Source organism: Haemaphysalis longicornis, unplaced genomic scaffold (assembly GCF_048455015.1).
Source record: "Haemaphysalis longicornis isolate Haplotype H1 unplaced genomic scaffold, Haemaphysalis longicornis Haplotype H1 scaffold_8, whole genome shotgun sequence".
In the NCBI taxonomy this organism is placed as follows: domain Eukaryota; kingdom Metazoa; phylum Arthropoda; class Arachnida; order Ixodida; family Ixodidae; genus Haemaphysalis; species Haemaphysalis longicornis.
In genome coordinates this window covers 109,735,979-109,748,622 of record NW_027526445.1, presented here as the reverse complement: position 1 = coordinate 109,748,622, position 12,644 = coordinate 109,735,979, and the positions used below count along the sequence as shown (strand labels likewise).

General features: G+C 47.5%; 1 protein-coding gene across 1 annotated transcript in view; it reads right to left on the bottom strand.

Moving 5' to 3' along the window:
• Positions 1-9,022, bottom strand: part of LOC144149792 (uncharacterized) — a 29,033-nt gene extending 20,011 nt beyond the window's left edge. Inside the window, exons 1-2 of the mRNA XM_077681433.1 lie at positions 8,728-9,022; positions 282-417 (exon numbers count right to left, since the gene is read on the bottom strand). Of these exons, the coding sequence (XP_077537559.1) occupies positions 282-417; positions 8,728-8,782 (191 nt within the window). The 5' untranslated portion in view covers positions 8,783-9,022. The remainder of the gene's footprint in view (positions 1-281; positions 418-8,727) is intronic.
• Positions 9,023-12,644: the final 3,622 nt, after the last annotated feature.

The following is a 12,644-nucleotide window of genomic DNA, read 5'->3' as shown; positions in this document are numbered from 1 at the left end:
TGACGCGCGCCGTAGTTTAGGGCTCCGGATTAGTTTTGACCACCTGGCGATCTTTAACGTGCCCCGAAATCTCGTACACACGGCCGTTTTTTGCTTTTCCCCTCCATCAGAAAAGCGGCCGCCGCGGGCGGGAATCGAACCTGCAACTTCGTGCTGAGCAGCGCAAAGCCTTAACCACCGAGCCACCGCGGCGGGTGAGTTCTAATTCCGACAACATCTTAAGCATGTGGTGCTGCACTTTGTACAAGTTTTTGTGGGCTTTCGATTAAATTGATACGCACTTGCAACTCTCGGCCAGTTTCTCCGGCGTGTCGGGTATCGTTGGGCTCTTGGCAAAGACGATGAAATCCGTACCGCAGGCGTCAATGACGTCATCGCTGCAACTGGAATCTTCCAGGAACTGTCCCCTCACGCAACCTGCGAAGTTTCACCGAGACAAAAGGTGTACCGAAAATAACTGCATGCCAGCATGTGCACATCAGCAAAGGCTTTTACTAACGCGATGTGAAATCATATTTTGTTTTAAAGGGACCATGAACATAAAACACAACTGTTCTAATTGAATGAACTAGAGTCACCCTGCGCCAGTCCAGCTCCAAAAGACATTTTATAAACGAAAAAGTACAATAAATATTCAAAAACGTACAAATTTCGTACCATAGTTACGGAATATGGGCCGGAGTGACAAGTTATGAACTACCACTAAAAACGTCGGCATCAATTCAGTTAATTCTCTACTAATGCGTAACATTCTTATGACGTTGTATAGAGCGTGAGTTCGTTGTATAGAGCGTGAGCAGCCAAATATGGGCATGAGTAGCGAAAGGCGTTGAAATCTTTATTATTTTTAAATTTTATTTTGTTTCTTTTCGACAATGACGTTAATATATACTATTATGGCGACTAGTGCCTTTACTTCAATAATTATGTTTTTTTTTCGAAGGTGCAAGGTGTACTACGTAGTTGGTCCGTTCGCGCTGTTTTTTATTCGCGATTTCAACGTCCTTTTGCGGGAATTTTCACGTATTCTTCGCTTTTTTTTAATTGTATAAGATGCATATTATTAATTTTATGAGCTCATTCTTGGGAAAACGTTTTTTATATTTTTCTTTTTTTCCAGTTTTACGGAACGTTCAACCGCGACCTGTATTTACGCAATTGTAACGATTAAAAGTGTTACTTCAGCCAAATCTCCATTTTTGTTTCAAATGCAGGGCGTTACACTTTTCTGAGTGGCTAGATACCAGAGAAAGAACGCTCTGCATTATTACATCCTTATCGATATATTGACTACGCGTTGGCACTAAAGTGATACGGTTCAACGGCACTTTACTTCAATCTTCGAGTCCTGTTTTTTGGCGGTGGCTAGGGCGGCCGCCAGTAGCCTACACAAGGTTAGGTGACGTCATAGAAAAATTGCCGGAAAGTGGCTAAGGAATCGTCGCAGTTGAATACGTTTTCTTTAATATCTGGAATATTTGTTTAAAGGTGCTGATAGATTTAATATTGTTTTATCGGGATAAAACAGCTTTTTTAACAAAAGAAACGTGAATATATTCTTTAGGGCCCCTTTAACAAGTGTGTGTTCCCCATTTCTTAACAGGAACACCCCGGGACTCCTACTTCACCCGGAACCCACCACGACCGAGAACATTCCCATTCAAGAACTCACTTCCTCTTACACCAACTCTTTAACCTTTCTTACCCTGTTTCTCAAGCAATCCTGTAGTTCGCCTTAACGGCGCGCAATAACACCTTTTATCTTTCGGCAAAAGCCTCTACCAGCTGATCCAATAATCGGCGGGTATTTATTGGCATTCTTGGCCCTTGTAACAAGCTGGACTATGAACAACTTCCTCGGGCACTGAAGAAAATTAGAATCGGTGCATATGCCACAAGCTGAAAAAATACGCGAAGAAGCAGTTGGCCATGCTTGTTGCATACACACTCACACCGCGAGGTTTTATTAGGGCTTCATGTTGCAATGAGAAAAGGATTTGTTAGTGGAGACGCACGAAACACTCGATGCGAATACGGGATGTCGAAGTTCAGCAGCCCCTATAAAGTTTGACTATTTTAAACGTTAAAAAAGAAATTCCGCTGTCGTAGTAGGGGTGGTGATCGACGAATCAGGCGCTAGATGCCAACTTGTATGGAAACTGGTGAATTGCAACGACGACAAACATTCACGTACAAAATTAGTGCGCTAGCATCAGGACCTTTCCGTCACCCGCCGCGGTGGCTAAGTGGCTAAGGCGTTGCGCTGCTGAGCACGAGGTCGCGGGTTCGATTCCCGGCCGCGGCGGCCGCTTTTCTGATGGAGGCGAAAAGCAAAAACGCCCGTGTTTTCGAGATTTCGGCGCACGTTAAAGATCCCCAGGTGGTCAAAATTAATCCGGAGCCCTCCACTACGGCGCGCCTCATCGCCTGCGTTGCGTCGGCGCGTTAAACCCTACAATCAATCAATCAAGACCTTTCCGGACGCAACTTTGCTAGCGGTCCTCCTTACCAGCACTGAACTGACCCCGAGGCAACTGCTCTTGACTGTTGTTTCTGCTTCCAACATGTCTTAATGGCGTAAAGTAGGGAGACAGCTTATTTTTCATTTCATGCGTTCGCCTGAGTGAAGTCCTGATGCAAGAAGAAATTAAACAGCCTTCTTAGAGAATTTTCTGAAAATTGTGCAAGCATTCTCAGGCTTGAATAAACAAAACTACGATGAATCCCGCCTTATTGCGCCACTGCGTCCTGCGAAAAGGAGCATATTAGAATTTACTTTTACAAAGCCCGGTTGTTCGGTCTGGGCTTTGATGATTCAGTCAGCCAATCAGCCCGTCATTCAGTCATGGAACTTGTGATCTAAGTCAGTATTTGCCTTTTACGGAACGAATCATCACAACTGGGAGCGCATGTACACACCTTAACATGAGGCATTCCTCGGCTACTCGCGCCACGGTTCGTAGATGATTTGATGCCTCATTCGTTGGTTTTTCTGGCCATTCACATTACCATGATCTCATCATCATCATCGTCATCATCAACAACAATAACCCAGACTTATGAACAAGTGATAGATAATGAGGGAAACATATAAAGAAATAATTTTTTAAGACATATGCCTTCACGTGTAAGATGAAAGGTCAGCTGAGTTAGCGCTGGACCTGCAACTGGAAAAAAAGAATTTGCTTGATCTTGGCTTAACGCGCAGCGGAAAAATCAGAACTATTGATTCTTCGCAAACGGACCCGTGGGCGCCCTCCGCCTGAGGACCCTGATCCCGAGATGACTTTCGGTGGCCCAGCGGTACCCACGATATCCAGGATATGACTACAACTACTTCGCTTACAGGCGCCCGTTAATGAATTTATTCACCTATTCGGAAAATGACAAACCATCGGCGGGGCGCAAGGACAAGGAAAGCGTAAAAATCACACAATCAGTGGTATACAGCCGCCTAACGCATGGTACGCTGTACCTATAGGTCTCAAAACTGCAGAAAGCAAAAATTAAATATTCTCATTCATAAGGTATATAAATCGATACTACCACTTCCCACAACAACATCAATTGACGAACTTCTCTATCATGGAATTCACAACACCTGGGAAGAGCTATAATAGAAACACAGCAAGCGAGGCAGATGAACCTTCTACAACTAACACCCACCGGAAGGGTGCTTCTCACCCTACTTGGCTGCTCCGTAAAAGATGCTCCACACCAACCACGTCGCATCTCATCTCACATCAGAGAAACCATCTACGCATTCAACATTCCACACAACATGCACCCAGAATACGACCAAGTGCGACACCGCGGAAGAGCCACGTATCTACGGACACAACTAACAACACGACAGAACAGAGTCGCCATCTACACGGACGCCGCGAAATACCCACAGTGCAACAGCTTCGCCATCAGTGTGGTTAATGCCCGTGGTGGAGAGGTCACAACCGCATCCACCCGAGCCCTCAACTCCACGGCGGTGGTGGAGCTGGCGGTAGCTATAGCAGTGACAACTGCGACTGAAACAGTGACTGAGCCAGCGTTGATAAGACTCTCAACAAGCGTGCCGCAATTATAAAGAGCGGATCAGCAGCAGCGTCGCACTGCATGTACTCACCTCGCATCCCCAGCCGCTACAAGACCCCCACATCGTCTGGGCGCCAGGACACGCGGTGGTGCAGCGGAATCAAGAGGCCCATGTCACAGCCCGAGGGCACATACACCGGGCACTCCCTCCCACCGCTTTTCCAGTCCCAGCAACTCAAGGCAGAGAGACAATACCTAACACATATCGGTACCTCCTCGAACACTATTGGAAAGAACGACAGCAATAGCTTGCTCCACATCACAAGCTCAGCCGGGAACAAGCTACCACCTGGCGCCGCTTACAAACCAACACGTGTCAACATGGAACTTTACTTCATGGGGTACACCCAGGAATCTACCAGCGTCAATGCCAGTACTGCGAAGATGAACCGAACACACTGCAACACATGGTGCTAGACTGCCCCAACATACCCAGACCAGCTCCGTGGCCACTACTAACACTTGAACCACCCTGGCAGTCCCTGCGGCCGAACCCGACCCTGGATGTCCCGCTCTGGCTAACAAAAATGGCGGAGCGGGCAGCTCAAGACCACGGCTTCTTGAACCGACTCTTCGGGAAGCCGACGTGGACTGCTATGACCGTTTTTAAATAAATGTTATTCCTTCCTTCCCCTGGTTGGTTTCAAACCATATACTTCCCGATCATCAGGCGAGCACGAAGCAGTATGTGGTCTGCATGCAAATAGTCGGAGGAGAAGGCATCCAATTGTGCGTCGTTGTGTATGACGAGGTTGCTTAAGCGCACTGCACATTGGGGATGAGCGCGTAGTTTGAAACATTTTGGTTAAATTGGCGTGGCATTGCTGTAGACGCTGTCGTTGCCAGGTGATGTCTGCGAGTCGCGCGTTGCTGAGAGCGGCATTGTTTGTACAATGTCCTTTATGCCGAGGATAACCCGCAATTTGTGTAGGTGAAATATGGTTTGATTGCAATACCTAACGCAGCTGTGGCAACCCTCAGTGGTGATGCCCCTTTTTTAGCCGCCAAAAATACCAGGAAAAGTACTAAGTACTAAGATAATAGCGTTTAAGGACGGCAGACATTGCACTGTCGCAGTGTGCTCCAGTGCCAAAGATGTTCCGTACTGGGAAGAAAAATTCCCATTTGTAGGTTTGAAATTCCCTATTTTGACATCTTTCCCGCAGGTTTCTGAAGACTCTCATGGAAATTGTCATGCACTCTCTTTTTGCGAGCTGATAGTTCTTTCCGTGTATTGCTGTTCGGTTTCGGGCGTTAGCAAGCGCCACCTATGTCTACTTTCCGTAGCCTTCCAGATGCAGACGCCGTTCAGAGAATCGGAGTTTCAGCGTGAAATAAATACCTCTGCATCTCCCGCTCGACAGCATTTGACGATGCATTTCACGTTTTGTACCGAACAGCATGCTCACTTCTCATACTTAAAGGGGCCGTGAAGACAAAATATGACTTTCTTTCATCTGAAAGGTTTCGTGTTTATAGCCGCAGCGCTTGTCCGGAAGCAAACCATGATTTAGTAACTGATAAATAATCAATTTAGGTTAACATTTTGATTCTCCCAGAAATCGTGCGTTTTCGTGAGGTCTGAAATAAAATCACCAGAACGGGTCTCCAAGCGAAACCTAGTGGGCCACTGGGATCGGCAGCCGACTGCGGAGCCTTGTTTACCGCCAGTCCTCCTAGAAGGCGCTACCATGCTGCGTCGGCCCGTTTTCTGCTTTTGCTTTGTTTTTGACCGTCCTTTCACATGGCTTGGTTTTGTTAACGTAAAAAATAATTGCTTTGAGAAACATGGTGTTCACTCCATGATCGGGTTACACAAGACACCGTCGCTTACGGCAATCGGTCAGTGCCATCTCAGACAACCCGAAAGCGCCGCGCAGCTAAAACAAGCATAGTGCGCGCAGTAAAAACAGCAGTACGCAACGGTACTTCTATGTTTACGTGTATTTTCGTAACTCCCACTCCTTACCCCACCATTCTTACTGCTGTAAAAATAACTCGTTCAGCAAGCTGATAATCCCTGCCTAATATGCGGCCTGAGCCAATCGCAGAGCTCATACATATGACATCATCGCTTCTGTTTCGGGAAATGAGCTAGTAGGTGACATGGCCATTTTATATCTTCCTATTTATGTACCTTATTTTAGCGAATTCTGCGTTAAAAGTGGTGCCAGTATGATTTAAAGGGGCAATCATTCGAATGAACCAAACTTGCATTTTGTCTGCATGGGCCGTCTAAGCTCGAAGTTAAAATTGCCCGTGTGAGAAATAACGAGGCATTGTTGGCTAGTTGAGGTAATTTTCGCTGCAGCATCTTCTGTTGAAAGCACATGGTTCAAGGGGCACCCGAAATACTTTTTGTGCACTGCTCAGGATTACATGCGAACAGTCTTCAGCCCTTCAGCCGCTATATGCTCCCTTCTTCCTTGTGAACAGGTTTGGAAGATGCCTTGGATGCTTGCGGCTTGCCGAAAGACGACGGCGAATATTTGAACATGAATCCGACGAAGTTTGAATGGAATTTTGAAAAGAAAACGATTGTAATAAAGGATGCACGGTCCGGTTCACTGACTCAATTTTTCCTGTTTTACACCGTGACGCCTAAACTTCACTCCATCTACGAGAGATTTTCTTTTCCCTCTTGGCCAAAATTCCATCCGAAAATTCCTGTAAACGGGGAAAATTCCCCGCACTGGACATCACTGCTCCAGACGACGACCATGTTTGGTGACCGCGAAGAACAGCATTCAGGGAACTTTCCTATGCAGGCAACACGACCCGACGGGTAACGATGGAAACGAGGCGAGCGCGGGGCAAGGCAGTTTCTCACTTCATTCACGAGATGGCGTCGCAGGAGGCTGTCTAGGAATATTGCGGATCTCAACGCTGTAGCCGGTGTGGCTTAAAATCCCTTCGTTCAAACTGTGTAGTTTTGGGGTAAGGTGTGGAGTATTTAACGAGATTTACTCCCCTGACGACCTTAGAGTACTTCACGGACAGTGCAAAAATGTAAACCGGAAGCAGAGAGCCCGACTGAAACCAGCTGGAACGCTACGGCAGGCATTTATTATATAGAACACGCGGACGTACAATGCCACAAACGTTCGATGTTAAGCGTAGCTTGTATTTCCAGGGTGTCATGTATTTTCAGATTTGGGGAAAAATTGTGTCTGTATGCATGTGTGTGTACGCGCATGCGTGTGTGTGTACGTGTGCGTGCTCTTGTGTGTGTGTGCGTGCGTGCGTGCGTGCGTGCGTGTGTGTGTGTGTGCGTGTGTGCGTGCGTGCGTGCGTGTGTGTGTGTGTGTGTGCGTGCGTGCGTGCGTGTGTGTGTGTGTGTGTGTGTGTGTGTGTGTGTGTGTGTGTGTGTGTGTGTGTGTGTGTGTGTGTGTGTGTGTGTGTGTGTGTGTGTGTGTGTGTGTGTGTGTGTGTGTGTGACTGTCAAAGAGCAGCGCTCGGATGATGTTAAGCCAAACTTGATGATGGGTTGGGTGGGTAGAAATAGGCTGATGCGTGTAATTCGATTACAAAGGACTCAGGGGAGCGTAAAGCCCATCATTAATAAGTGAAGGTGGTTATGGCAGACTATAATAGGCTATACTGAACAACTCGAAATCGAGTGCATACGGCCCCTTTTTAAAAAGCGGCAGATGATGACGGCATTACTAAAAGCTGAAAATACCAGTTATTAATGATATGAAACAGTCAGTAAAAGCCAATATGGTATAAATAGTCAAAAACGCGCACATTGAAAGGAAGTATGCTGGATGCAGTTCTATATGGGGAGTATACAGACCAAGAAAATGTCTTTGTCTGTCAGCAGGCAAAGCTGTGTGCCGTCAGCCAGGACGTAAGTAGTTGACAGTAAGTACGCGCCCACATGTGGGACGTCTCATCACTTGGATATGCCATGGCTTAGTTGGACAAGCGCTTGTCCCGTCGCTCTTCGTTGTGTCGTTGTCCAAGTCGAGCTCTATTTTTCGATCATAACGCACCAACTTGCCCAACAGTTTGGTTACATGCCTTACTTCGCCGCGCGCTGTCTTTGTCGGTGTTCCAAGCTCTTGCATGTCTAGTTTCCTCCAGCTTATAGGAGGGAGGGGGGCGGTACCGTCCCAAATACAAGTTGGTGTTCACTATTTTCAATTTCACTTCTATTCTGACGTAGCAGTCGGTATGCCGCGTGCAGGCCGGGCTCACGTTTTCTAGGTTATCCACCTTTACAGAGTGCAATAGCTAACACTTTTTTTGCAACACGTTTGCCCACACTGCCACCTTGGTATCTCCACCAAGGGAACAAGTCTGTACCACTCTATCACCGTATAAAGCCACGCTTCTCCCTTCTTTAATCCACGTGGTGTTAAGGCTTATAAAGCAACCGCCTGGTCGAGTAACCTTCATAACTCAGCAGATGTCAATTTGCGTTCATCTCCAGGGTCTACTTGTTTTTTTAGGTTGCCCTAAAACACTTCGATAAAAGGCACAGCAGGAAAACACCTAATTTTGAAAATACATCTGTATCGAACAAGTGGTCAAGCAATCCTTTTAGCAGTAATATTTATCATAAGGCATCGCAAACAGCGGGTAATACTAAAGACATGACGTCGTTATTCAACGACGGCAGAACCTCGAACTCACCTTGACGACTCCATAACGCCACGAACGCAACGATGACCAGACGCACGTACTCCATCGCTCGGGGGTGGGGTGGGACACTCGGTCTGGACAGCGTGACACACGCAACCTGTCACGGTCAGTATTCTCTGGAGCTAACCAGCTCGGACAGCTTTCAGACGGTGCACCGTGGGCGCTTAGAACGAGGATCAAGCCTTGCGCACTTTTTTTATTCAGTCAAATTTTTTCGTTCATAGGACGATCGAGACGAGACGGCAGCGTTACGTGATAAGCCGCTGCGATTGGACAATCCGCTGGTGCAACCACCCGCTTCCCTCCACCCGTGCGCAACATACACCTCCTTGATGGTGTGAAGACCTTCACACTGCGTCCTCACTGTGCTATCAACTGACTCTTCGCGCTAACCTTGAATTGAGATGTTCACAAATGTCGCCGCTGTAAAGGGAAACTATCCAGGCCAGTTAACAAGAGGTCGCGCGTCTATCTCGGAGCCTTTTATGCTGTCTGTGAGGTGTAATCATATGATACTTGCTTGTTTGCTTTATTTTCGGCTGGTATCCTTGACTTCGTTACGGTGTGCGGGAGTGATCACAGGCTTGCGGCCATCACTGGCGGCGTTTGTCGCGAGCGTGGCGCGTGCCCTGGTCGATGTCGTTGCTTTGTTTGTCTACGATAGAACCCGAGCAACTCGAAGCGGCTGCAAGGTCAACTCGCGGCAGCGTTTTCGTTTCCGCGCGCTTTCGCTTTTCTCGCGCGCTTTTTTGTTTGTTTGTTTGTTTCTCCCGTGCCGTGTGGCGGAACGCGCGCGCGGCTCGCGCGGGAAAACGGGGTTAAGTGGGACCAGTTTTACCTTGGAAGGGCCGTGCGTGCTTCAGTGCTCGCAAATGGCGCTAGTGTTTGTCTTTATATTTCGTTCTTTATTTAAGTTTCCTGCGAAGTCCCTTTTACCGTTGGGCAACACATTTAGAATCACAAAATCGAGGCTCAAGTGGTGTAAAAATTTGTAGTGCCGTGCAAGCACGAATATATTATTCATGTAGCTGTAGAAGACAAGTCGCTTCACGGGGGAGGTGTTCCACTGAAACACACAGCTGAGGACCTCGGAACGAACAAAATACACAACTAACACGGCAACAAGTAGTGTGCTAACACCCACTAAAGGAGACAGCGAATAAAGTCGTGGCTTGGGGCTGTGAAGCGTCTTCAGACGAATGTTGTCAACGATAAACAAGACATACAAACATACAAACAGCGAGTACAACGGGGAGGAGCGCTTGAAAACCCAACACAAGGCTGACTTACAGCAAACGTGTTCATTTCTACCGTGATGTTTACATTACTAAGCGATGACGTAAAAGCTACAGAAAGAAAAAAACAAGTCAGTGCCCTTCCATTCTGTGAAGAGGGGAGACCATGCGAAGCTGTGGCGCGTAATGTTAAAGTCGTCTTACCCGCTAATTTTCACATAATTTGTTTCCGGATAGTTTTGGTAAGGCTGCAGTTACAGCCGCTTTCTGTAATGGTATTTCCTCCATAGACGGCCATAAATTAACATCAGAAAGTAATTGTGCGACGCCTACAACTTCACTGTCATCCAAGTACCGTAAAACCTCGTAATAACGCAGTTGAAAAGAGAGTCGTAATTGCTTCGTTATAACCATTACTTCGTTACAGCCAGTGCCTATTTTTACCAATAATTTACATGCAACAGAAGATGTACTCACCACCAAAACTCACAGCATCCCGTGAAAACAGCAATAAAAAAACAAGAGAAAAAAAACAGCAAAGAATCCTTACTTCATTCCTGCCGAACAGGTCATCCGTGATCATTCGAAAGCACACGAGCTCGCGGCTCACGACGCAGAGCAAAAGTCCTCGATAGATTTTTGTGGCGTCTTTTTCAGCCGAATGGTGGTTTTTTCAGCTACAGCCCGGCTCTCGAGTGCCTCCTCGGCGTCATCGTGCGCGCCAAAGAAGCGCCGCAGCAGGTCTGCCTCCTCACGGTAGGTTGCCTAGAGGAATATCAAGGCACCCTACGGGAGCCAGGGAGACGTGCACCCTCGTTCGTGCGTGACTCCAGTCGCTTGCTGCCATTGATTTTACGCGCGTGAATTGGGGGCGTATAGCTAGCGCGGGGTTTTGAATCCGTGTATCCGTGATGCGACGTACAGCGCGCGATATAAGACGTTGATCTGACTTGTACCGAAGTGGTCCGTAGAAGCTCGTTGTGGCAAAAAATGGCTCGTTATAACCATTGTGAGGAAATTTTAGCTTCGTTAAAGCGAGGTCCTAAATGCATGGAGGTCTATGGTAATTTCAATGGGAGTTTCATTTGCTTCGTGATAGACGTTACTTCGCTTTATCCCGTTTTGTTATAGCGAGGTTTTACTGTACTCTTAAACCTGAATGTAACGAAGTTGACGAAACTTCGCCATTTTTTCCTGCATGCCGGTTTTCGTTACAAGCAGGATTCTAGTTAAGGCTCGCGTGAATGAAGCAGAAACAAAACCAAACGTCTTGATATCAGGGGATGTGCACTCACCCTTGAATTATTTATTACCCAGTGGAAAACTGCGTTATTTCCGCCTGCTGCTTTTGCAGGAACTTAGGCACTACACGACGCTCCCAAGAAGCAAGGACACTTACCCCCGTATCGACAATTGTAAAGAAATTATCACTCTTGCCTTTAGACACTTTTAGATGCGAAACATCTCATTGTCGGGGCTATGTCCCTCCCTGGTCGTTGTTGCGCCGTCCGCACCCCCCCTGCGCATGCTCGGCTTGCACAACGCCCGGTAGTGTCTTACCCTATAACGGCTCCTGGAGCGACAGTGTTGCCGGTGTCTTCCTGGGCGGCCACGAGAGGAGCACGCTTCCCCTCTAAAGGCTCCTGGAGCGACAGTGTTGCCGGTGTCTTCCTGGGCCGGCACGAGACGAGCACGCTTCACGCGCCTTCGACGTTTCATCGTCGTCGGCAGCGGCGTGCGTCGGCGAGTATCGGCGGGCCGTGATTACAAGCAGCCCACAACCATCCGGGGAACGTGCATCGACGTCATCTTCAGCAACTTTAGGGTTCATCCTCTACAACAGCCCTTGACTTTACATTTCACATACCATAAGGCGGTCATAATCAAAGCCCGCCAACCACAGCTCGACGTCACCTACGTTGAACACGATGATGATAATGCTTAAATAAAGACAAACTCATACCACGTACAGCGCCTCTCTCTCTCTCAATCTCTCTCTCTCTCTCTCTCTTTTAATGCCTGTCCACTCTAACACCCCCCACCCACCTCCAATAAAATTACATCATCTTCCCGTAGGGGAACCCTGAGTAGTACGCGAAGCCGCCATGGGGTCAACGCAATTTCCCATTTCGTAGTTCCGGTAAGGGAAAAGCGTGGTAGTTCCCCTGGAAACCAAACGGTAAATATAACGGTAGCTACATACCACAACCTAACGGAAACGACGAACAGAAAACTAATGGACACTTGAATTGACCCCATGGCTGCTTCGCATACTACTCAGGGTTCCCCTACGGAAAGTTGGTGTAATTTGTATTTTGTTCCAAACGTGTTTTAAGAAACAAACTTATCCTGTAAAGGCACCATTTTGGGAACGATGCGATTTTACACACTCACAATTTTTCAGAGGCTACTAGCTGTAATACTGTACCGGGTGGAGACGGCATTTAAAATTGCGAGCTGTTTTTGACAACAGAAAGCATTTTGTTTTCTGCCAGCAGAACTCATTACCGACGAGCCGATACCCAACATGGCACTGGAGCCGCGCGACTACACGACAGCACCTCAAAACTAAAGTCTCGAACCGGCACCGCACTCACACGTGGAAAAGCGCGGTAGTTTGCAATGAAGTGTAGTTAAGTGAAATGTCATTAGTCTTGCCACCTCAGGTCACGC